At 50.5% G+C, this 22,295-nt stretch overlaps 1 protein-coding gene, 1 long non-coding RNA gene and 1 pseudogene across 3 annotated transcripts; 1 reads left to right on the top strand and 2 right to left on the bottom strand.

Moving 5' to 3' along the window:
• Window positions 1–7,306: 7,306 nt before the first annotated feature.
• LOC127918494 (uncharacterized) lies at window positions 7,307–8,016 on the bottom strand. The gene is made up of 2 exons (XM_052501824.1): window positions 7,504–8,016; window positions 7,307–7,429 (listed from the first exon to the last, which is right to left on the bottom strand). The coding sequence occupies exons 1-2, from the start codon at window positions 8,014–8,016 to the stop codon at window positions 7,313–7,315; spliced, it is 630 nt and encodes a 209-aa protein (XP_052357784.1). The 3' UTR covers window positions 7,307–7,312.
• Window positions 8,017–8,403: 387 nt separating this feature from the next.
• LOC127918492 (uncharacterized) lies at window positions 8,404–10,387 on the bottom strand. 2 transcript variants are annotated; one of them, XR_008100249.1, is made up of 4 exons: window positions 10,298–10,387; window positions 9,837–9,888; window positions 9,030–9,146; window positions 8,404–8,932 (listed from the first exon to the last, which is right to left on the bottom strand). It is a non-coding gene; the product is annotated as an uncharacterized LOC127918492 (long non-coding RNA). The 2 variants fall into 2 exon arrangements; XR_008100250.1 differs by lacking the exon at window positions 10,298–10,387 and adding an exon at window positions 10,110–10,129.
• Window positions 10,387–22,295, top strand: part of LOC118381139 (coiled-coil and C2 domain-containing protein 1A-like) — a 27,143-nt pseudogene continuing 15,234 nt past the window's right edge.

Here is a 22,295-nt window from a genome sequence, read left to right as displayed (position 1 = left end):
ACTGTAAGGTCTACTATACCTGTTGTATTCAGCATTTCACTGTAAGGTCTACTACACCTGTTGTATTCAGCATTTCACTGTAAGGTCTACTACACCTGTTGTATTCAGCATTTCACTGTAAGGTCTACTACACCTGTTGTATTCAGCATTTCACTGTAAGGTCTACTACACCTGTTGTATTCAGCATTTCACTGTAAGGTCTACTACACCTGTTGTATTCAGCATTTCACTGTAAGGTCTACTACACCTGTTGTATTCAGCATTTCACTGTAAGGTCTACTACACCTGTTGTATTCAGCATTTCACTGTAAGGTCTACTACACCTGTTGTATTCAGCAAATGGCATTATATTTCATAAATAGTGCCCTACTTTTGATCAGGGGCCATAGGGCTGTGGTCAACAGTAGTGCACTATATAGGCCAGTGGTCAACAGTAGTGCACGATATAGGGCTGTGGTCTAAAGTAGTGCACTATATAGGGCTGTGGTCTAAAGTAGTGCACTATATAGGGCTGTGGTCTAAATTGGTGCACTATATAGGGCTGTGGTCTAAAGTAGTGCACTATATAGGGCTGTGGTCTAAAGTAGTGCACTATATTGGGATGTGGTCTAAAGTAGTGCACTATATAGGGCTGTGGTCTAAAGTAGTGCACTATATAGGAGGCTGTGGTCTAAAGTAGTGCACTATATAGGGCTGTGGTCTAAAGTAGTGCACTATATAGGCTGTGGTCTAAAGTAGTGCACTATATAGGGCTGTGGTCTAAAGTAGTGCACTATATAGGGCTGTGGTCTAAAGTAGTGCACTATATAGGGCTGTGGTCTAAAGTAGTGCACTATATAGGGCTGTGGTCTAAAGTAGTGCACTATATAGGGCTGTGGTCTAAAGTAGTGCACTATATAGGGCTGTGGTCTAAAGTAGTGCACTATATTGGCCTGTGGTCTAAAGTAGTGCACTATATAGGGCTGTGGTCTAAAGTAGTGCACTATATAGGGCTGTGGTCTAAAGTAGTGCACTATATAGGGCTGTGGTCTAAAGTAGTGCACTATATAGGGCTGTGGTCTAAAGTAGTGCACTATATAGGGCTGTGGTCTAAAGTAGTGCACTATATAGGGCTGTGGTCTAAAGTAGTGCACTATATAGGGCTGTGGTCTAAAGTAGTGCACTATATTGGGATGTGGTCTAAAGTAGTGCACTATATAGGGCTGTGGTCTAAAGTAGTGCACTATATAGAGTAGTGCACTATATAGGGCATTGTCTACAGGTGGACTTTAGGTCTTAGTGTTAAAGGTGATCTTTATGCTGGGAATCTTTAGACTGGTTAGTTATTAAAGCCACATGTTTCATAGAGACACGACTGAGATGAGGAGATGTACAATAACCAAAGATTCACCTTAGTGGTCATTTATTTTATAACACATTCTACAAAACACAGTAACTACATACTGTTCCAAAGTGATGTCCTCAGCATTAGGAAAGGCTGAGGACAAGAAAATAACCCTTAAATGGTATTATAGACCAGCATTATTATTATAACGTTGTGTCCATATAACTTGACAAACATTCAGTTCAGAACCCTTAAATGGTATTATAGACCAGCATTATTATTATAACGTTGTGTCCATATAACTTGACAAACATTCAGTTCAGAACCCTTAAATGGTATTATAGACCTGCATTATTATTATAACGTTGTGTCTATATAACTTGACAAACATTCAGTTCTCATCTGGGTTGATACTTTGGATCATTGTTCTCAAACTGATCTGGAGTATTCAAGTCAAAACAGAAATACAAATCAACTTTCAAGTGAGCCTCCACTATGTGAAGACTGTTACCCATGAGCCTTTGGGGGCGTTGGGATGATGGTTCGCTGTAGGTCCCAATGGCACCTTATTCCCTATATAGTGTCTATGAGCCCAGGTCAAAAGTAGGGCACTATATAGGGAATAGGGTGCTATTTGGGAGGCATTCTAGATCTCAGAGAGTCGTGGGGGGAAGACGCGGCGTGGGGGAGGCCTCACGGTCTTGTTGCCACGGCGAAGAGACTCTAGCTCCCGATGGGTAGCCATCACTACCCGACTGAAAGAGAGGGATGAAGGAGGGAGAGATAGAGATGGAGGGAGGAAAGAAAAGAGGGAGAGAAAAGGAGAAAAGAGAAGGATAGGGGAGGGAGGAAGAGATGCATTGGGAGAGAGTGATGTTATTTTCAGTTGCTATTTGTCTGTTTTTACTACTACTTACAAAACATCTGATCACCACTGTCATGCAAACATTGTTGGTTTGATCTTGAGAGGTGTGAGATTCCTTTGGCAATGTAAACATGTGTTTCCTATGCCAATAATGCCCATTGAATTGAAATTGAATTGAGAGAGAGATCAAAGAGAGAGCATAGCAGGACAAGATCTCTCTCTGTGACGACTCCCCCATCCTGAGTGAGTCTGATCACATCTCTTCAAACTGTCCTGTAGACGAGGATAGTCGCCCCCCTCAGCACTGAACACACCCAGGTCCCACAACCGCATCCACCACTGAGAGGGAAACATTCACAGAGCTGGAGAGAGACATGGAGCTCAGAGATCTAGTCCACACTATCCAGACAGAACAGACCCCAAAACAGTCCCGCACAACAACACTCCCCCAGCAAGACCCGGAGGGCAGAAGGTGGAGACGGACGGCCGTCTGAGAGAGCTGGCTGCTCATCGGACTGAGGTGAGACAACTCAAAGAGGAAGGAGAGGGACACATGGTACAGCTAACAGTAGTGAAGGAGGAGAGAGAGGAACACATGGTACAGCTAACAGTAGTGAAGGAGGAGGGAGAGGAACACATGGTACAGCTAACAGTAGTGAAGGAGGAGAGAGAGGAACACATGTTACAGCTAACAGTAGTGAAGGAGGAGAGAGAGGAACACATGGTACAGCTAACAGTAGTGAAGGAGGAGAGAGAGGAACACATGGTACAGCTAACAGTAGTGAAGGAGGAGGGAGAGGAACACATGGTACAGCTAACAGTAGTGAAGGAGGAGGGAGAGGAACACATGGTACAGCTAACAGTAGTGAAGGAGGAGAGAGAGGAACACATGGTACAGCTAACAGTAGTGAAGGAGGAGGGAGAGGAACACATGGTACAGCTAACAGTAGTGAAGGAGGAGGGAGAGGAACACATGGTACAGCTAACAGTAGTGAAGGAGGAGGGAGAGGAACACATGGTACAGCTAACAGTAGTGAAGGAGGAGGGAGAGGACCATCGCTGGTACTGCAGGTGGTATATCTAGATCCGTGGTTATCGTTGGGTACTGCAGGTGGTATATCTAGATCAGTGGTTATCGTTGGGTATTGCAGGTGGTATATCTAGATCAGTGGTTATCGTTGGGTATTGCAGGTGGTATATCTAGATCAGTGGTTATCGTTGGGTATTGCAGGTGGTATATCTAGATCAGTGGTTATCGTTGGGTATTGCAGGTGGTATATCTAGATCAGTGGTTATCGCTGGGTACTGCAGGTGGTATATCTAGATCAGTGGTTATCGCTGGGTACTGCAGGTGGTATATCTAGATCAGTGGTTATCGTTGGGTACTGCAGGTGGTATATCTAGATCAGTGGTTATCGTTGGGTACTGCAGGTGGTATATCTAGATCAGTAGTTGTCGTTGGGTATTGCAGGTGGTATATCTAGATCAGTGGTTATCATTGGGTACTGCAGGTGGTATATCTAGATCAGTGGTTATCGTTGGGTACTGCAGGTGGTATATCTAGATCAGTGGTTATCGTTGGGTACTGCAGGTGGTATATCTAGATCAGTGGTTATCGTTGGGTATTGCAGGTGGTCACAGTTTTTTGGGGGATAAAAAACAACAATCTTCCAAAAATAATAACAGTTGAGGTTATTAATGGTGTTATAAGCCATTTGACAGCCAAGATAGTTTATGTTTAAAACATTCTGCGACTCTGTGAAAGATGGTCCTCAAAAAGCTTTTGACTAATTTGCTCTCAGGAACAGAAGAGGCTCTTATTCTTATTCTCACTCTTATTTTCTAATTTCCTCATCTACCTGCATCTCATCTACCTCATCTGCATATCAGCACTTCTCTCCTCCCCCATGCCTGCGTCTACCTCCTATACCCCCCTCCTTCCTCCCCCATGCCTGTGTCTACCTCCTATACCCCCTCCTTCCTCCCCCAAGCCTGTGTCTACCTCCTATACCCCCTCCTTCCTCCCCCATGCCTCGTCTCTTACCTCCTATACCCCCTCCTTCCTCCCCCATGCCTGCGTCTACCTCCTATACCCCCTCCTTCCTCACCCCATGACTGCGTCTGGCTCCTATACCTCCTCCTTCCTCCCCCAAGCCTGTGTCTACCTCCTATACCCCCTCCTTCCTCCCCCATGCCTGTGTCTACCTCCTATACCCCTCCTTCCTCCCCCCATGCCTGCGTCTACCTCCTATGCCCCTCCTTCCTCACCCCCATGACTGCGTCTAGCTCCTATACCTCCCCTCCTTCCTCCCCCAAGCCTGTGTCTACCTCCTATACCCCCCTCCTTCCTCCCCCCATGCCTGTGTCTACCTCCTATACCCCCTCCTTCCTCCCCCATGCCTGTGTCTACCTCCTATACCCCCTCCTTCCTCCCCCATGCCTGTGTCTACCTCCTATACCCCCTCCTTCCTCCCCCCAAGCCTGTGTCTACCTCCTATACCCCCTCCTTCCTCCCCCCATGCCTGCGTCTACCTCCTATACCCCTCCTTCCTCCCCCATGACTGCGTCTGGCTCCTATACCCCCTCCTTCCTCCCCCATGACTGCGTCTCTACCTCCTATACCCCCTCCTTCCTCCCCCATGCCTGTCGTCTACCTCCTATACCCCCTCCTTCCTCCCCCCAAGCCTGTGTCTACCTCCTATACCCCCTCCTTCCTCCCCCATGCCCCGCGTCAGCCCTCCTATACCCCATGCCTGCATCTACCTCCTATACCCCCTCCTTCCTCCCCCATGCCTGCATCTACCTCCTATACCCCCCCTTCCTTGCCTCCCCATACCCCCTCCTTCCTCCCCCATGCCTGCATCTACCTCCTATACCCCCTCCTTCCTCCCCCATGCCTGCATCTACCTCCTATACCCCCTCCTTCCTCCCCCACATGCCTGTTCTACCTCCTATACCCCCTCCTTCCTCCCCCATGCCTGCATCTACCTCCTATACCCCTCATTCCTCCCCCATGCCTGCATCTACCTCCTATACCCCCCCTCCTTCCTCCCCCATGCCTGCATCTACCTCCTATACCCCTCCTTCCTCCCCATGCCTGCATCTACCTCCTATCCCCCTCCCCCCCCCATGCCTGCATCTGCCTCCTATACCCCTCCTTCCTCCCCCATGCCTGCATCTACCTCCTATGCCCCCCTCCTTCCTCCCCCATGCCTGTGTCTACCTCCTATACCCCCTCCTTCCTCCCCCCCATGCCTGGTCTCCTCTATGCCCCCTCCTTCCTCCCCCCCATGCCTGCGTCTACCTCCTATACCCCCCTCCTTCCTCCCCCCCATGCCTCCCCATGTCTACCTCCTATACCCCCTCCTTCCTCCCCCATGCCTGCATCTACCTCCTATACCCCCCTCCTTCCTCCCCCATGCCTGCATCTATAGTACCCCACCTCCTATACCCCATCCTTCTACCTCCCCCCCCTGCCTGCTCCCCCATGTCTACCTCCTATACCCCCCTCCTTCCTCCCCCATGCCTGCATCTACCTCCTATACCCCCCTCCTTCCTCCCCCATGCCTGCATCTACCTCCTATACCCCCTCCTTCCTCCCCCATGCCTGCATCTACCTCCTATACCCCCTCCTTCCTCCCCCATGCCTGCGTCTCCCTCCTATACCCCCTCCTTCCTCCCCCATGCCTGGATCTACCTCCTATACCCCCCTCCTTCCTCCCCATGCCTGCATCTACCTCCTATACCCCCCCTTCCTCCCCCATGCCCTCTGCCTCCTATGCCCTAGTCTCCCCCATGCCTATCTACCTCCTATGCCCCCTCCTTCCTCCCCCATGCCTGCATCTCCCTCCTATACCCCCTCCTTCCTCCCCCATGCCTGCATCTACCTCTATACCTCCTATACCCCTCCTTCCTCCCCCCCATGCCTGCGTCTCCTGCCTCCTATGCCCCCTCCTTCTCCCCATGCCTGCGTCTACCTCCTACCCCCCTCCTTCCTCCCCATACTCGTCTCCCTCCTACCCCCTCCTTCCCCCCATGCCTGCGTCTACCTCCTATGCCCCTCCTTCCTCCCCCCATGCCTGCGTCTCCCTCCTATGCCCCACTCCTTCCTCCCCCATGCCTGCGTCTACCTCCTATACCCCCTCCTTCCTCCCCCATGCCTGCGTCTACCTCCTATACCCCCTCCTTCCTCCCCATGCCTGCATCTACCTCCTATACCCCCTCCTTCCTCCCCCATGCCTCGTCTCCCTCCTATACTCCTATCCTCCCCCTCCTTCCTCCCCCATGCTCCCCCATGCCTTCGTCTCCTCCTATACCCCCCCTCCTCCCCCATGCCTGCGTCTTACCTTCCCCCCCATGCCTGTCTCCCCTCCCTACCCCCTCCTTCCTCCCCCATGCCTGCGTCTCCCTCCTATACCCCCTCCTTCCTCCCCCATGCCTGCGTCTCCTCCTATACCCCCTCCTTCCTCCCCCATGCCTGTGTCTCCCTCCTATACCCCCTCCTTCCTCCCCCATGCCTGTGTCTCCCCTCCTATACCCCCCTCCTTCCTCCCCCATGCCTGTGTCTACCTCCTATACCCCCTCCTTCCTCCCCCATGCCTGCGTCTCCCTCCTATACCCCCCTCCTTCCTCCCCCATGCCTCGTCTACCTCCTATACCCCCCTCCTTCCTCCTCCCCCATGCCTCGTCTACCTCCTATACCCCTCCTTCCTCCCCCCATGCCTGCGTCTCCTCCTATACCCCCCCCCCTCCTTCCTCCCCCATGCCTGCGTCTCCCTCCTATACCCCCTCCTTCCTCCCCCATGCCTGCGTCTCCTCCTATACCCCCCTCCTTCCTCCCCCATGCCTGCGTCTCCCTCCTATACCCCCTCCTTCCTCCCCCCATGCCTGCGTCTCCTCCTATACCCCCTCCTTTTCCTCCCATGCCCCCTCCTATACCCCCTCCCCCCCATGCCTGCGTCTCCCTCCTATACCCCCTCCTTCCTCCCCCATGCCTCGTCTCCCTCCTATACCCCCTCCTTCCTCCCCCATGCCTGCGTCTACCCTCCTATACCCCCTCCTTCCTCCCCCATGCCTGCCTCCCTCCCCCTCTACCTCCTATACCCCCTCCTTCCTCCCCTCTCTCACGTCAGAGTGATGGTGTTGAGTTGAGAGTCAGACATGTCGTCCAGAGGCAGCACTCCAAACGGATCAACGACAGCAGCATCATCGTTGTCTCTGGTCAGGTCTGGGGTGGTGGACTGAAATACACAAACAATCAGGACTCAAACAAGCAAACAAAGTAACAAACAAAGACGTCAACAAAAACACTCACGTGGTTGTTCTCCTCCGAGCCACCAGGTGTCACTGGAGCCTGGTTGTGCCCCTCCCTTCCAGGACCTGGCTTTGTGGGGGGAGGCATGGTGGACTCTCCTCTGTCAGCCGGGGACAGAATGAGTGCCCGGGGTTCGGCCACAGTCCCAGCCCCATCTTCAGCCCCCCCCTCTCTCTGGGTAGGTGAGCTCTGCACCTCTCCGTGGTGCTCCCTCTCTGTCCCAACCTCCAGAGGGATAGAGGTAGGGGTGGTGGTGGAGGATGGTGTAGGGGCCCTAGGGGGGCTCTCCTCTGGCTCATTCGACCCACAGCCCCCCCTGTCCCCCTCCTGGTTCTTCTCCACAACCCCCTCTGTGTCTAGCTCTTCTTCCACCAACACCACAGGCTGCTCACTCAGTGGGTCCACCTCCAGGCCAGTCCGGAGACCCTCTCCTGTGACCTGCTCTGTCCCAGAATAAGCCACGTCGCTGGGGTCTGCATGGCTGGCCTCTCCCTGACTGAAGCTGCTCCTCATCTAACTTCTCCCCTCTTCCTTCCTCTGCTCAGTGGTACTCCCCAGAGGAGCGGATGGAGGGATGAATGAAAGGAGGGACGGATCAGAGGATGATGCTGCTGTAGTTCCCTCTACAGCCACCAGGTTGGCACAACCACCACCACCACTATCACCACTCTGCCCGATGTCCTCCTCTCTCTCTTTCTCCACTTTCTCCTCCTCCGCTTTCCTCACCAGCACCATCTCTTCTCCCTCCCTCCCTCCTTCCGTCACACTCTTTCGTTCCTTCTGCCACTGCTCCTCTATCCCTCTCCTCTCTCTCTCTCCCAGACCACACATCCCCATTCTCCTTCTCCTCTTCTTCACTGGTTCTTCCACAGATCTGTCCTCCTCCACTGGTGGCCTCCCTCCCACCACCCAGACAAACACCTCTGTCATCTATAGCCTCCTGCTGTTCACTGTCGAGCTCCTCCATATTGGGCTTTGGGTTCTTCTCTCCACACTGCTCCTCTTCCTTGTCGGTTTGACTGTCGCCGTCCCCAACGTTGACCTCCTTGGAGGGAAGCAGGGAGGGCTGGGGTTGGGGCTGTGCTACAGTCAGTGGGTGTGGGGGGAAGCTAAGGAAACTCTGTGTCTTGATGTCTTCTTCTTCTCTACCCTCGTCATCTTTGACAGAGTACTCCACACTATGGTCATCCTGATTGGTTGGAACTGACTCCTCTGTGCCCGCCCCCTCCACAGCCCCTCCAATGGCTTGTTCTCCCTCAAAGCCAGTCACAACCGGACTTTCCTCCACTGGATCCCCCTCTTGCTTGGGTGCAGTGGTATCTCCCGCTTTGTTAGCCTGCTGAGATGGATGAGTAGTACAGGCTGTCAGAGGGCAGTGGGGATCTTTAGGAGGAGAGGTGGTGTTTAACACTGTTCCCTCAGTGTCCTGCTGCACACAGCAGAGGAGGGGAATCAGTTAGAACATAGCAACATTTGAATTGTAACTGACGAACGCTCAACCAGCAAATGGAGCTTCTGGTGGCTACCTGTTCTAGGTGTGAGGGCTGTGCTTCCACTGTCTCTCAGAGGGGCGCTCTCCTCTGACTCATCACTGCACTTTCTCTTCCTTGACCTGAGTGACCTCGGCTGGGGAGGTGTGAAACCTGGAGAGAAAACATCCACTTTATGCTAAGGAACTGTCCTTTCTTTCACACATACATAGCAAGCAAACGGGTGGACTGGCAACCTTTCACTTTGTTTTCAGTATCTTGCCAGCAGCATAGCACCCTGCATCCCACTGCTGGTTGGCTTCTGAAGTAAAGCAGGGTTGGTCCTGAATGGGAGACCAGATGCTGCTAGAAGTAGTGTTAGAGGGCCAGTAGGAGGCACTCTTTCCTCTGGTCTAAAAAAATATTTGTCAGTGATTGGGGACATTGCCCTGTGTAGGGTGCTGTCTTTTGGATGGGTTGTTAAATGGGGGTTCTGACTCTCTGTGGTCACTAAAAGATCCCATGGCACTTATTATAAGAGTAGAGGTGTTAACAAAGGTGTCTGGGGTAAATTCCCCATCTGGCCCTCGTACCATCATGGTCACCTAATCATCCCCAGCTTCCAATTGGCTCATTCATCCCTGTAACTATTTCCCAGGTTGTTGCTGTAACTGAGATGTGTGTTCTCAGTCGACTTACCTGGTTCAATTAAAATCTCAGATAAATTCAACGATGTTGGATGAACGTTTTATGTCCAGGTATTCACTTTAGGAATCAATGATTTCAGCCAATGAAAGCATTGGAGATCGTTTAAGCCCCAATATACAGTTGATGTGAATTTAACGGGGGTTATTTCAGTCTTACTTGTGGTTTGCTTTTGTTTTTTGGTCATCCTCCCAAGCTCGCTCTTCAAATGCTATGCAAAAACAAAACAGAGACAAAGTGTCAGTAGGGCTAAGTTAGCTAACAATGATTTGCCAATAATATCAGATTTCATGACACTGACAAAACATCTCATTCAAAACAAAGACAACTAGCCAATAACATCTATCTAGCTAACACTTTTGAATTTTGATGGGAGATCTTAGTTTCTCCTCAAGCTCTTGGTTTGGTCACAACTGTAGGTAGCTAGCCTACCTGGCAGTGCAGATCAAGACAGTTGTGAGTGGTCTCTCTTGCTAACTAGCTATCAAACGTTTAACACTCTCACTGAAACATATAGCTACAGTGCATACCAAGCACAACTGTCTTGCTAAGATTAAAACAAATCTAATATTCGGTGACGAATATAAGATTTTTTACATATAACTTTGACTGGACCTTACAGCTAGACACTTGTTAGAATATTTTTCAGCGATTTCTGGGCGTGTTCTTCAAACGCCGTAAAGCGAGGTAGTCGCGTTGCCAATGGTTACCCAATGCAGGAAGTAGGAAGTAGCCAATGTACACACCGTTTCGTGTTTTTAATAGCTCTCTAACTAGCAATACTTTATACGTGACTAGGGTTCTCTCGTATGTTTTCGAAATTATCAGTCGTCGTATGGACTAAGAAAGCGCTCAACATATGGTCCGTGGATAACGTATGACAAGGTAAAACAAAGCTTTTAGTGCCAATGTTTACAAATGACATGGAAAGCTAACGTTACCTTGTTAACAAGCTAACTATTACAAGTCAGAGCTGCTCGACATCGAATGAGGATAAACAACATTTGTGCCATGATTGATACTATGAATTTGCTGTTGATAGCTAGCTAAATGCTAACGTCAATGTACTCATTTGTTGCTAAGCTATTATATTATTATTATATTATTATATTATATTATCATATATTATTATTATATTATTATTATATATTATATATTACTAAGCGTTGTCAGAGACTGACACAAAACGTGAGCAGTCAACGAATGTGTTATTAGCAGCCATGATATCAATGAAATGTATCCAACTAGCTAAATGCAGTGTAAATTCAACAAAGTCCTGTAGCTAGCTGTACATTTTTGTCTGCAAACACGTGTACGATAAAAGCTGAATGTAGCTAACTACTGGAACTATTTGCCACATGTTACAACAGGTCTCTTTGGTTCTACTGTATTGTTGTCGTTGTGCCACAGGTCCGTTGACAAGGTTCTCTCCATGAGTCACAGTCGGAACCCCCCGCCCAGGGGACAGGGGGCAGCGCGAGCCAAACAGGTAACGTCATTTTGATCATTGATTTGATAACTGTAAGTCAAGTTGTCATTGATAACACCAGTCATTTGTGTTTTCAATTCTCTTTCTTTCTCCCTCTCTTTGTCTCTCTAAGATGGGGCTGCTCCTGGATCTGTCTCCGGATGGAGGAGGAAATGAAAGAGCTGGAGGCGGAGCTACTGGCTCTGATGGGCGGGGGCGGGTCCCAGGGGAAGAAAGGGACAGGAAAAGGTCATCATCATCATCATCCTCACCCATTATCTTCTCCCAATCTTGTATGAAATAACTTCCACAGACCCTACCACTAGAACCGGGTTGATACCGTGTGTGTGTCTGACCCGCCTGCCTCTCCACAGCTCCAGTTCCCATGGCTGATATCGAGCGTATGGCGGCTCTGTGTATGAAGGACCTTGATGAGGATGATGATGATGGGGATGATGATCTGGAGGATGATGATGATCTCCTGGTATCCACCATGTTTACACTCCTCCTCTTCACACTTCTCATGTCCTTTATCTTCCTCCTATTGGTTGTTGTTTCATTCCCAATGGCAACACTTTTCCTGAAGTGTGTGTGTGTGTGTGTGTGTGTGTGTGTGTGTGTGTGTGTGTGTGTGTGTGTGTGTGTGTGTGTGTGTGTGTGTGTGTGTGTGTGTGTGTGTGTGTGTGTGTGTGTGTGTGTGTGTGTGTGTGTTTTTATGCATTTATGTGTCTTTATCCATCCCCAGGCTGAGCTGAATGAGGTTTTGGAGGACGATGATGATGAAGAGGTTCAGAAACCTGCCACCACTCCAAGCTCTAACTCCACCCCCCGCTCCACCCCCAGCACTCCTAGTGGTGCAACCGGGCTGGAGGCCTGCCTGGCTGAACGCATTGACATGTACCAGACAGCCATCTCCAATGCTAATGCAGAGGGGGAGACCAGCAAGGCTCGCAGATACGACCGCGGATTGAAGGTGAGCCAGAGACCATGGGCTGGTTGTATGATGTGTCTCAGAGTAGGAGTGCTGATCTATGACCAGTTTCTCCCTTAAGATTATAATGAACAAGATTACTGGACAGGATGGACCTGATCCTAGATCAGCAATCCTATGAGACGCTTGATATATCTCCCCTCCAGGAACATGAATTATCCCACACTCATCTAGCCATATGTAAACCTGTGATTCGACATGTGAAGGTCTACTTTTCCAGCCAGCTGAATTGTATGTTTGCTTGTTGTCTCCCCTAGACGTTGCAGTCCATGATGACGTCAGCCAAGAAAGGAAAACCAATCAACGAAGAGGAAATCCCGCCTCCTGTCTCCACAGGTGGAAAGCCTGCCCCAGCCCCCGTGCAGCAGCCTAAACCAATCAAAGAACGGGGCTGCCAACCCCAGTGCTGACGCCCTCCCCGTTCACCAATCAGAAGCCTCTGAGGGAGGCTCCGCCTGTTGCCCCGCCTCCTAAGCCCCGCCTCCTGGTCCCACCTCAGAAACACACTGCCGTTACCCCGGATACACCTGCTATCTCCCCCCTCACCCCCATTCAACCAGACGCACGGCACTCAGGTAGATCACACATACACCTTTTTGAAGACAGACACCAGCTTGAAGACAGACACCAACCTGTAAATGTCACCGCAGTCCCCTAAGCACTGGAACATTCTGGTTGTTATATCATTCTCTCTCTCCCTCCTCTCTCTCTCCCTCCTCTCTCTCTACCTCCTCTCTCTCTCTCCTCTCTCTCCCTCCTCTCTCTCTACCTCCTCTCTCTCTCCCTCTCTCTCTCTCTCTCCCTCCTCTCTCTCTTCCTCCTCCTCTCTCTCTGTAGAGTTGAAGCAGTGTGTTCTAAACAGACAGAGGGAGTATAAGCTGGCAGCCCTCCACGCCAAGCAGGGAGGAGAGTCAGAGCTGGCCAGACAACACTACCACATCGCCAAGGTACCCCACACACTAGGGGTTGATGGACCTCCACTAGGGGTTAATGGACATCCACTAGGGGTTAATGGACCTCCACTAGGGGTTAATGGACCTCCACTAGGGGTTAAAGGACCTCCATGGACCTCCACTAGGGGTTAAAGGACCTCCACTAGGGGTTAATGGACCTCCACTAGGGGTTAAAGGACCTCCACTAGGGGTTAAAGGACCTCCACTAGGGGTTAAAGGACCTCCACTAGGGGATAAAGGACCTCCACTAGGGGTTAAAGGACCTCCACTAGGGGTTAAAGGACCTCCACTAGGGGTTAAAGGACCTCCACTAGGGGTTAAAGGACCTCCACTAGGGGTTAAAGGACCTCCACTAGGGGTTAAAGGACCTCCACTAGGGGTTAAAGGACCTCCACTAGGGGTTAAAGGACCTCCACTAGGGGTTAAAGGACCTCCACTAGGGGTTAAAGGACCTCCACTAGGGGTTAATGGACCTCCACTATGGGTTAAAGGACCTCCACTGTGGGTTAATGGACCTCCACTAGGGGTTAATAAAGGACCTCCACTAGGACCTCCACTAGTAGGGGTTAAAGGACCTCCACTAGGGGTTAACGGACCTCCACTAGGGGTTAAATGACCTCCACTAGGGGTTAAATGACCTCCACTAGGGGTTAAATGACCTCCCACTAGGGGTTAAAGGACCTCCACTAGGGGTTAAAGGACCTCCACTAGGGGTTAAAGGACCTCCACTAGGGGTTAAAAAAGGGTACCTCCACTAGGGGTTAAAGTACCTCCACTAGGGGTTAAAGGACCTCCACTAGGGGTTAATGGACCTCCACTAGGGGTTAAAGGACCTCCACTATGGGTTAATGGACCTCCACTAGGGGTTAATGGACCTCCACGGACCTCCACTAGGGGTTAAAATCTGACCTGCCATACTGTGGTTAAAGGACCTCTCTCTGGGGTTAAAGGACTTCCACTGTTTTGTAAAGGACCCATCCACCTATCTAAAAAACCTCCACTAGGGTTGATTCCACCTCCACTCAGAAATGGAAGTTGACACCGGGGGTCGAGGAATCCATTATTTTAAAGGACTCTCCACCACTAGGGTTAACAGTGTCAGAAATAGAGAAAGAGAGCCTCCAAAACTAGGGTTAAATGAGAAGACCTCCACTTTCCAGGGTTAAAGGTACTGTAATGGGGTTAAAGGACCTCTGTCATACTAGGGTTAAAGGACCTCCGCTTGGGGTTAAAGGACCTCCAAAATACTACTTGGTTAAAAAGACCTCCAATCATTAAATTCCTTTATATTTAGGGTTTTTTTTAAATGTACCTCCACTAGGGGTTACAGTCTGACATCATTTACTAAAAGATGCATGTGTGTTAAGGACCTCCACTCAGGGGTTAGGGAAGAGGTTCTCTTGATAAGGTTAAAGGACCTCCACTAGGGGTTAAAGTGTAACCTCACTAGGAGTTAAAGGAAAAGTCCACTTTAGGGTCTTGTTAAACAAGGTGGACCTCCACTAGATGCCAGCTGCTTATCAACCAATAGCCTCCACTAGGGGTTAATCAAGTTGCTGTGTCACTGATGTGTTTAAAGATATGTTCAACACCTCCACTAGGGGTTAAAGGACCTCCACTAGGGGTTAAAGACCTCCAAACTATGGGGTTAATTTTGGACCTCCACCTATTCTGCTCAGTTAATGGACCTCCCCAGTTATGGGCCAAAACCTCCTGTGACCTCCACTAGGGGTTGGCAATGTACATGAACCTGCCTGACTACACCTGTTAACCCCTCTCACTCCTCTGTCTCCACCACCTCTGTCCCTCCACTAGGGGCTTGAAAGATCTTCACTAGGGGTTACCCTCTTCATTCTCCTCCATCTAAAAATACTGAATCCCTAGGACCTCCACTAGCGAAATGCTCTCCTCTCCTTCAATGGAAGTTGACACCGGGGTTCAGCTCCTTATTTTGACCTCCTCCCTCTCCACTACCTCCTCTCCCTTAACAGGATGTGAGAAATGTGCCCCCACTCTCGACCCCAGTGAGCTCCTATAAAACCTTTAGGAGTGTAAATGAGAAGGACACCTCACTTTCCCAGGTGGAATCCTGTCCATCCTCTCCCTCTCCAGGACCTCTTCACTGAATACTTGATTTAAAGTAAAGATACTTTAATCTGAAAAATCTCAAGTCACTCTGCACAAATACTACCTCCTGAGTAAGCCATTATTTTGAAAAATCACTCCCTCCAAACCCACCTCGTATATCTTAGCAAAAACCTGTTAATGTTTTTTAAATGTACAGATCCTCTCAGGCACAGTCTGACATCATTTAAAACCTGTGCACGTGTCCCTAAATCCGAGAAGGACAGTAGGGATCCCAGGTGGAATCTCTCTGATAAGTGTGTGAATTGGACCAACTGTCATACTTCCTGTTCCTGTAAAGACACTTTAATCAAAATAAGTGTAACAAAGTCACTCTTAGAGTCAGGGAAATAGTAAAAGTCCATAATTGTCTTTAAAATGTAGTGTTGTAAAACAAGGTCTTCACCTCCTCCTCTCCACCATGCCAGCTATTCCTTTCCCTCAACCAATGAGTTGCGTGCCACGCAAACCACTCTTCAGACTGTCATCAAGTTGCTGTGTCACATGATGTAAGTCTTCAATAAAACTCCCAGTGGAGGCCTCTTCTCTGAGGGGAATCTCCTAAATTGAAAACGTCTCACATGGAATGGCAAACACCTCCAAACCATGGAAACCATACTCCGTGTCTGAGTATTTGGTACCATTCACACCTCTGCTCCAGTCATTACTACTGTAGCTGTACATTAAACATTATGGTGCACCTAAATACAAAGACCTATCCACCATGCATCTGGCATGATGCCAATCCAGGAACACACCCACCTCTACACCTCTCCACCACCTCTCCACCACCTCTTCATCCTCTCCCTCTTCACCATCTGTCTTCACCTAACAAAGCCCTATTACACCTCCTCTCCCTTTATTCTACCCACCTACAGTACCTTGTATCTTCACCTTTTCCCAACCTCCTCTCCCTCTTGCACCACCACTCCAGCACCTCTTTCCCTCTCCCTCCACCACCTCTTCACCTCCTCTCCCTCTGCAATTCCTTCACCTCCTCTCCCTTTATTCACCACCCATTGACCCTATCTCCCCTCCTCTTCACCTCCTCCTCTCTCTCCACCATCCTCTATCACCTCCTCTCCCTCTCCACCACCTCTTGACCTCCTCTCCACCATCTCTCAAACAAATATCCTTTTCCACCAGGCTCCCTGAAACCTCCTCTCCCCCTCTCCACCACCTCCACTTCCTCTTCACCTTGTCCTCCTTCTACCTCCTCTCCCCTCCACACCTTCACCTCCACCACCTCTCCCTTCCACCACCTTCACCTCCCCTCCCTTTCTCTCCACCACCACCACTTGACCTCCACTCCCTACTCAAATAACCTCCATTGAACCTCAATCCCTCTCCACCACCTCATCACCATTGTCCTAAAATCCACCATCTGTTCCCTTCTCCACAGGATGGCCCTCCACCACCTCTTCACCTCCTAAAAAATGTCATGTTTTTTAAATCCTCTACCCTCCATACCTCTTCCACCTCCACAGTCTCCACCATCCTTTACAAAACCTGCACGTGTCCCTCTCCACCACCAGTCATGAACCTCCTCTCTCCTCTCCACCTCAGTAGGGATGAGATGTTCTCTTGATCCACCACCTGTGACCATTGGACCTTTCCTGTCCCTCTCCACCATTCCCTTCTAACAACCTACCTTTCTGAGGTCCAGGAAAATGGAGTAAACCTCTCCACCTCTCCCCCTAATTGTCTTTCCACCAATCTAGTGTTGTCCACCACCTAAACACCTGGTGTTCCCTCTGACCAGATGCCAGCCTGCTGCATCTCCTCTCCTCATCCACCAATCTTCACCTCCTCTCCTCACGTCCACCACCTCTTCACCTTCAGTCTGTTTCATCAAGTTGCTGTGTCACATGATGTGGTTCCAGCTGATGTTCCCTCTCCCACCAGGCTGGTCACGGCCTCTCCCTTGGCCACCACCTCACATGGAATGGCATCTTCCCTAGAAACCACCATGTGTCCTGTCCACCACCTCTTCATTCTGCTCCAGTCATCCACCACCTCCATCCCCTCCCACCTTATGGTCCCTCTCCACCTCCTGTGACCTATCCAGCCCTGTCCACCTGGCATGTTCCTCTGTACCTCCACCACACACCCACCTGACTACACCTCCACACCACCTCTCCACCACCTCTTCACCTCCTCTCTCCTCTTCACCTCCTTCCCCTCTTCACCTCCGCTCCTCTTCACCTCCTCTCCCTCTTCACCTCCTCTCCTTTATCCACCACCCATCCACCCTTCTCTCCACCTCCTCTTCACCTCCTCTCTCTCCACCACCTCTCCACCTCCACCCCTCTCCACCACCTCTTCCTCCTCTCCCTCTTCACCTCCTCTCCCTCTTCACCTCCCTCTCCACCACCTCTTCACCTCCTCTCCCTTTATTCACCCCCCATCCACCCTTCCACCCCTCCTCCCTTCCACCTCCTCTCCCTCTCCACCACCTCATCACCCTCCCTCCCTCTCCACCACCTCTTCACCTCCTCTCCCTCTTCACCTCCCTCTCCTCTTCACCTCCTCTCCTTTATTCACCCACCCATCCACCCTTCTCCCCTCCCCTCCTCCTCTCCACCTCCTCTTCACCTCTCCACCATCTCCACCCTCTCCACCTCCTCTCCTCTCCACCACCTCCACCTCCTCTCCACCCTCCTCTCCTCTCCACCACCTCTTCACCTCCTCTCCCTCTCCACCTCCTCTCCTCTCCTCCTCCCTCTCCACCACCTTCACACCTTCTCCTCCTTTCACTCCACCTCCTCCCCTCTCCACCACCTCTTCACCACCTCTCCCTCTCCCTTCTCCACCTCCTCTCCTTTCACCTCCCTCCTCTCCACCACCTCTTCACCACCTCTCCACCACCTCTTCACCTCCTCTCCCTCTTCCACCTCCCTCTCCCACCACCTCCACCACTCCCTCTCCACCACCTCTTCCAGCCTCTCCTCTCCACCACCTCTTCACCCCTCTCCTCACCTCTCCCTCCCTCCACCACCTCTCTCCACCTCCTCTCCCTGTACACCACCTCTTCACCTCCTCTCCACTTGACAGACCTCTTGGACCTCAGCTCTCCCTCTCCAGGTGCACCTTGGTTTACTCCCTCAATGACACCTCCTCCCCTCTATAGTGCACTACTAGGGCCTCTACCACCTCTTCAACTCATCTCCTCTCCACCACCTCTCCACCACCTCTGTATTCATAGTGTCTCCCTCCACCTCCTACTAGAGACTAGAAGACCAGGTCTGTATTCACCTGTCAGTCTCATCCCCAAAGACCTGCCCTAGAGACTAGAAGACAGGGTCCTATTCATCCACCTCAGTCTCATCCCCAAAGACCACTAGAGACTAGAAGACCAGGGTCTGTATTCATAGTGTCAGTCTCATCCCTAAAGACCTCTAGAGACTCCTCTCCAGGGTCTGTATTCATAGTCCTCTCCCTCCTCACCTCCTAGAGACTAGAAGACCAGGGTCTATATCCCACCTGTCCTCTCATCCCTAAAGACCTCCTCTCCCTCTCCACCATCTCTACCTCTCTATATTCACCTAGTCTCCACCTCTCTCCCCAACCACCTCTTCACCTCCTCTCCCTTTCCCTCACCACCTCTTCTTCCCTCTTCCTTCTCCTCCTCTCCCCTAGACCACCTAGAAGACCTCCTCTCCTCTCCACCTCCTGTCTCTCCACCTCATCCCCCTCTCCACCAGACCTCCTCTCCCTCTTCACCTCCTCTAGAACCACCTCTTCACCTCCTCTCTCCTCCACCTAGTGTCAGTCTCACCCCTAAAGACCTGCTAGAGACTCACCTCCTCTCCTCTCCTCTACCACCTCTCTCACCTCCTCTGAGACCTCCTCTTCCACCTCCTCCTCAGTCCCCCCAGATCTCCACCTCCACCAGGACATGGGGAACCTCCCACCCCTAGATCTTCACTCTCTCCCTCTCCCACCTCCACCTTCTCCCTCTGACCCCTCTTCACCTCCTCCCTCTTCACCTCCTCTCCGGCTCCACTCCTCTCCTTCTCCACCCACTCTCTCTCCTCTCCACCATGCAGTGGTAGAGCTCAGCTCTCCCCAGTCTTCCTCCACCTCTCCACCTCCCTCAGCTCCCCCGTCCACCTCCTCCTCTCTCCACCACCTCTTCACCTCCTCTCCTGATCCAACCTCTTGGATTGACCTCTATAAAGGGTCCCTTTCTCCACCAGGGGGAAATCACCTCCATCACCAATGTGTAGCTCCCACCTCCTTGATCTCACCACCTTTCACCTTTTGTGCCAGGTGGCTCACCTGGAGACCTTCTCCCACCACCTGTGTGTGTGTACCCCTACCCTCTTCACCTCCTTCCCTCTCCAGACCTCTTCTCCCAGCCCTTCAGGCCTCTCCTTCTCCAACCTCTTCACCTCCTCTCCCTCTACCACCTGCAGCAGAGGGGGCACCTCCTCTCACCTACCTCCACGCATCCTCACCACCTCTCCACCACCTTCTCACTCTCTCTCCCTTCTCCACACTCTTCTCACACCTTCCCAATGACCTCTTCACGTCACTATCCCTCTCCTCTCCCTCTCCACCACCTCTCCTCTCCACCACCTCACACACTCCTTCACATCAAAGAAACTGACCCAGTAGTACGCACACACACCACACCTTGGACAAAGGGAACCAGTGACTGGTCACCTCTCTACACACCCCTCACACACACACACACACACACACACATTATCACCACCGCTCACCTATTCCCAAAGAATGCACTAGAACTCCTAAAGTTCCACCTTTGACTCAGCAAAGACCTGCTAGAGACTAATGTACCTGCCCTTGGGTATATCGTACTATTCACTCTTTTTCTGTGTGTCAGTCTCATGTAAAGTGTGAGGCGTACAGAGGGGGATGTAACTCAGCTAAGACCAGGTGCCATCAGGTTCATGAGGCTGACCCTATATAGTCAACCTGGCTGATCTTGAAACCAAGACCTGCTAGAATAGTGTCAGTCTTTAAAGACAGTGGGACTAGAAGACTATATTCATACACTGTCAGTCTCATCCCCAAAGACCCAGAGACTGCAGGTTTATCCTACACCCTAAAGACCTACTAGAGACTAGAAGACCAGGGTCTGTATTCATAGTGTCAGTCTCATCCCTAAAGACCTGCTAGAGACTAGAAGACCAGGGTCTGTATTCATAGTGTCTGTCTCATCCCTAAAGACCTGCTAGAGACTAGAAGACCAGGGTCTATATTCATAGTGTCAGTCTCATCCCTAAAGACCTGCTAGAGACTAGAATACCAGGGTCTATATTCATAGTATTCATAGTGTAGAATACCAGGGTCTGTATTCTCAGTCTCCCCCAAAGACCTGCTAGAGACTAGAAGACCAGGGTCTATATTCATTGTCAGTCTCATCCCTAAAGACCTGCTAGAGACTAGAAGACCAGGGTCTGTATTCATAGTGTCTCAGTCTCATCCCCAAAGACCTGCTAGAGGCTAGAAGACCAGGGTCTATATTCATAGTGTCAGTCTCATCCCTAAAGACCTGCTAGAGACTAGAAGACCAGGGTCTATATTCATAGTGTCTCAGTCTCTGAGAGAGTGTTGATCTGTGATCAGTTTTCCCTTTTAGATCACAATGAAAAAGAGGACATGGGAACCTGATCCTAGATCAGGACTCCCTAATCTGAGACACTTCGTACATTCTGCCCTGACCCCTAAACATCTGATCTCAACCCCCCGTAGCGTGTAACTCCTCTTTCTTCTCATCCCTCTCTCTCTCCTCAGGAGATGCAGTGGTAGAGCGTTCAGCTCCTCCCCAGTCTTCCTCCAGGCCCTCCCCTGCAGCTCCCCCTGCAGCTCCCCCGGTGGCCGACTCCGTGTAACACATACTATTAATGATAATGATGGATTGGATATATAAAGGGTCTTTCTAAAGGGAAATCACCTCCATCACCAATGTGTAGCTCCCATCTGGTTGATGCACGGCAGCCATTTTGTGCCAGGTGGCTCAGTGGAGACGGTGTGTGTGTGTGTGTGTGTGTGTGTGTGTGTGTGTGTGTGTGTGTGTGTGTGTGTGTGTGTGTGTGTGTGTGTGTGTGTTGTGAGACAGCCCTCCCAGCCCCAGGCAGTGTAGGGGAAGCGTTACAGCAGAGGATGGACAGATACAAAGCTGCAGCAGAGGGGGCCAAGAGCAAAGGAGGCGACCGCAAGGCACGCATGCACCAGCGCATCGTCAAGGTACACACACATTAAAGGAATGACTGGTGGTTCACGTACACACACACACACACACACATCAAAGAAATGACTGGTGGTTCACACACACACACACACACACACACACACACACACACACACACACACACACACACATCAAAGAAATGACTGGTGGTTCACGTACACACACACACACACACACACACACACACACACACACACACACACACACACACACACACACACACACAAAAGAATGAAAAAGAACTCCAAAAGTTCCATGCTTTTGACAGCAGAAACGTCTCACACACACACTGTAATGTATACCTGCTTGGATATATCGTACTAATGTTTTTTCTGTGTTTGTGTGTGTGTATATGTAACAGCAATACCAGGATGCCATCAGGTCTCATAAGGCTGGACGCCCAGTCAACCTGGCTGATCTCCCTGTACCACCAGGTAACCTGCATTTAACTGCAGCTTTTATCATCTACAGTGGGGAGAACAAGTATTTGATACACTGCTGATTTTGCAGGTTTTCCTACACAAAGCATGTAGAGGTCTGTAATTTTAATCATAGGTACACTTCAACTGTGAGAGCGGAATCTAAAACAAAAATCAAGAAAATCACATTGTTTGATTTTTTTTTGTAATTAATTAGCATTTTATTGCATGACATAAGTATTTGATACATCAGAAAAGCGTAACTTAATATTTGGTACAGAAACCTTTGTTTGCAATTACAGAGATCATATGTTTCCTGTAGTTCTCGACCAGGTTTTGCAGCACTGCAAACCTCTCTAGACGTGTACGCCGTAGCGTGTTTGTAGCGTGTACACCGTAGCGTGTTTGTAGCATGTACTCCATAGCGTGTTTGTAGCGTGTAC

This window comes from Oncorhynchus keta, unplaced genomic scaffold, assembly GCF_023373465.1.
Source record: "Oncorhynchus keta strain PuntledgeMale-10-30-2019 unplaced genomic scaffold, Oket_V2 Un_contig_14335_pilon_pilon, whole genome shotgun sequence".
In the NCBI taxonomy this organism is placed as follows: Eukaryota; Metazoa; Chordata; class Actinopteri; order Salmoniformes; family Salmonidae; genus Oncorhynchus; species Oncorhynchus keta.
The sequence above is the reverse complement of the archived record's forward strand: the minus strand, read 5'-3'. Positions and strand labels throughout refer to the sequence as shown.

Coding starts and splice junctions, on each gene's coding strand:
- LOC127918494 (XM_052501824.1), bottom strand. CDS start 8,016: ATGAGGAGCAGCTTCAGTCAGGGAGAGGCCAGCCATGCAGACCCCAGC. Junction 7,430..7,503: donor GCTCGGAGGAGAACAACCAC/GTGAGTGTTTTT, acceptor TGTGTATTTCAG/TCCACCACCCCAGACCTGAC.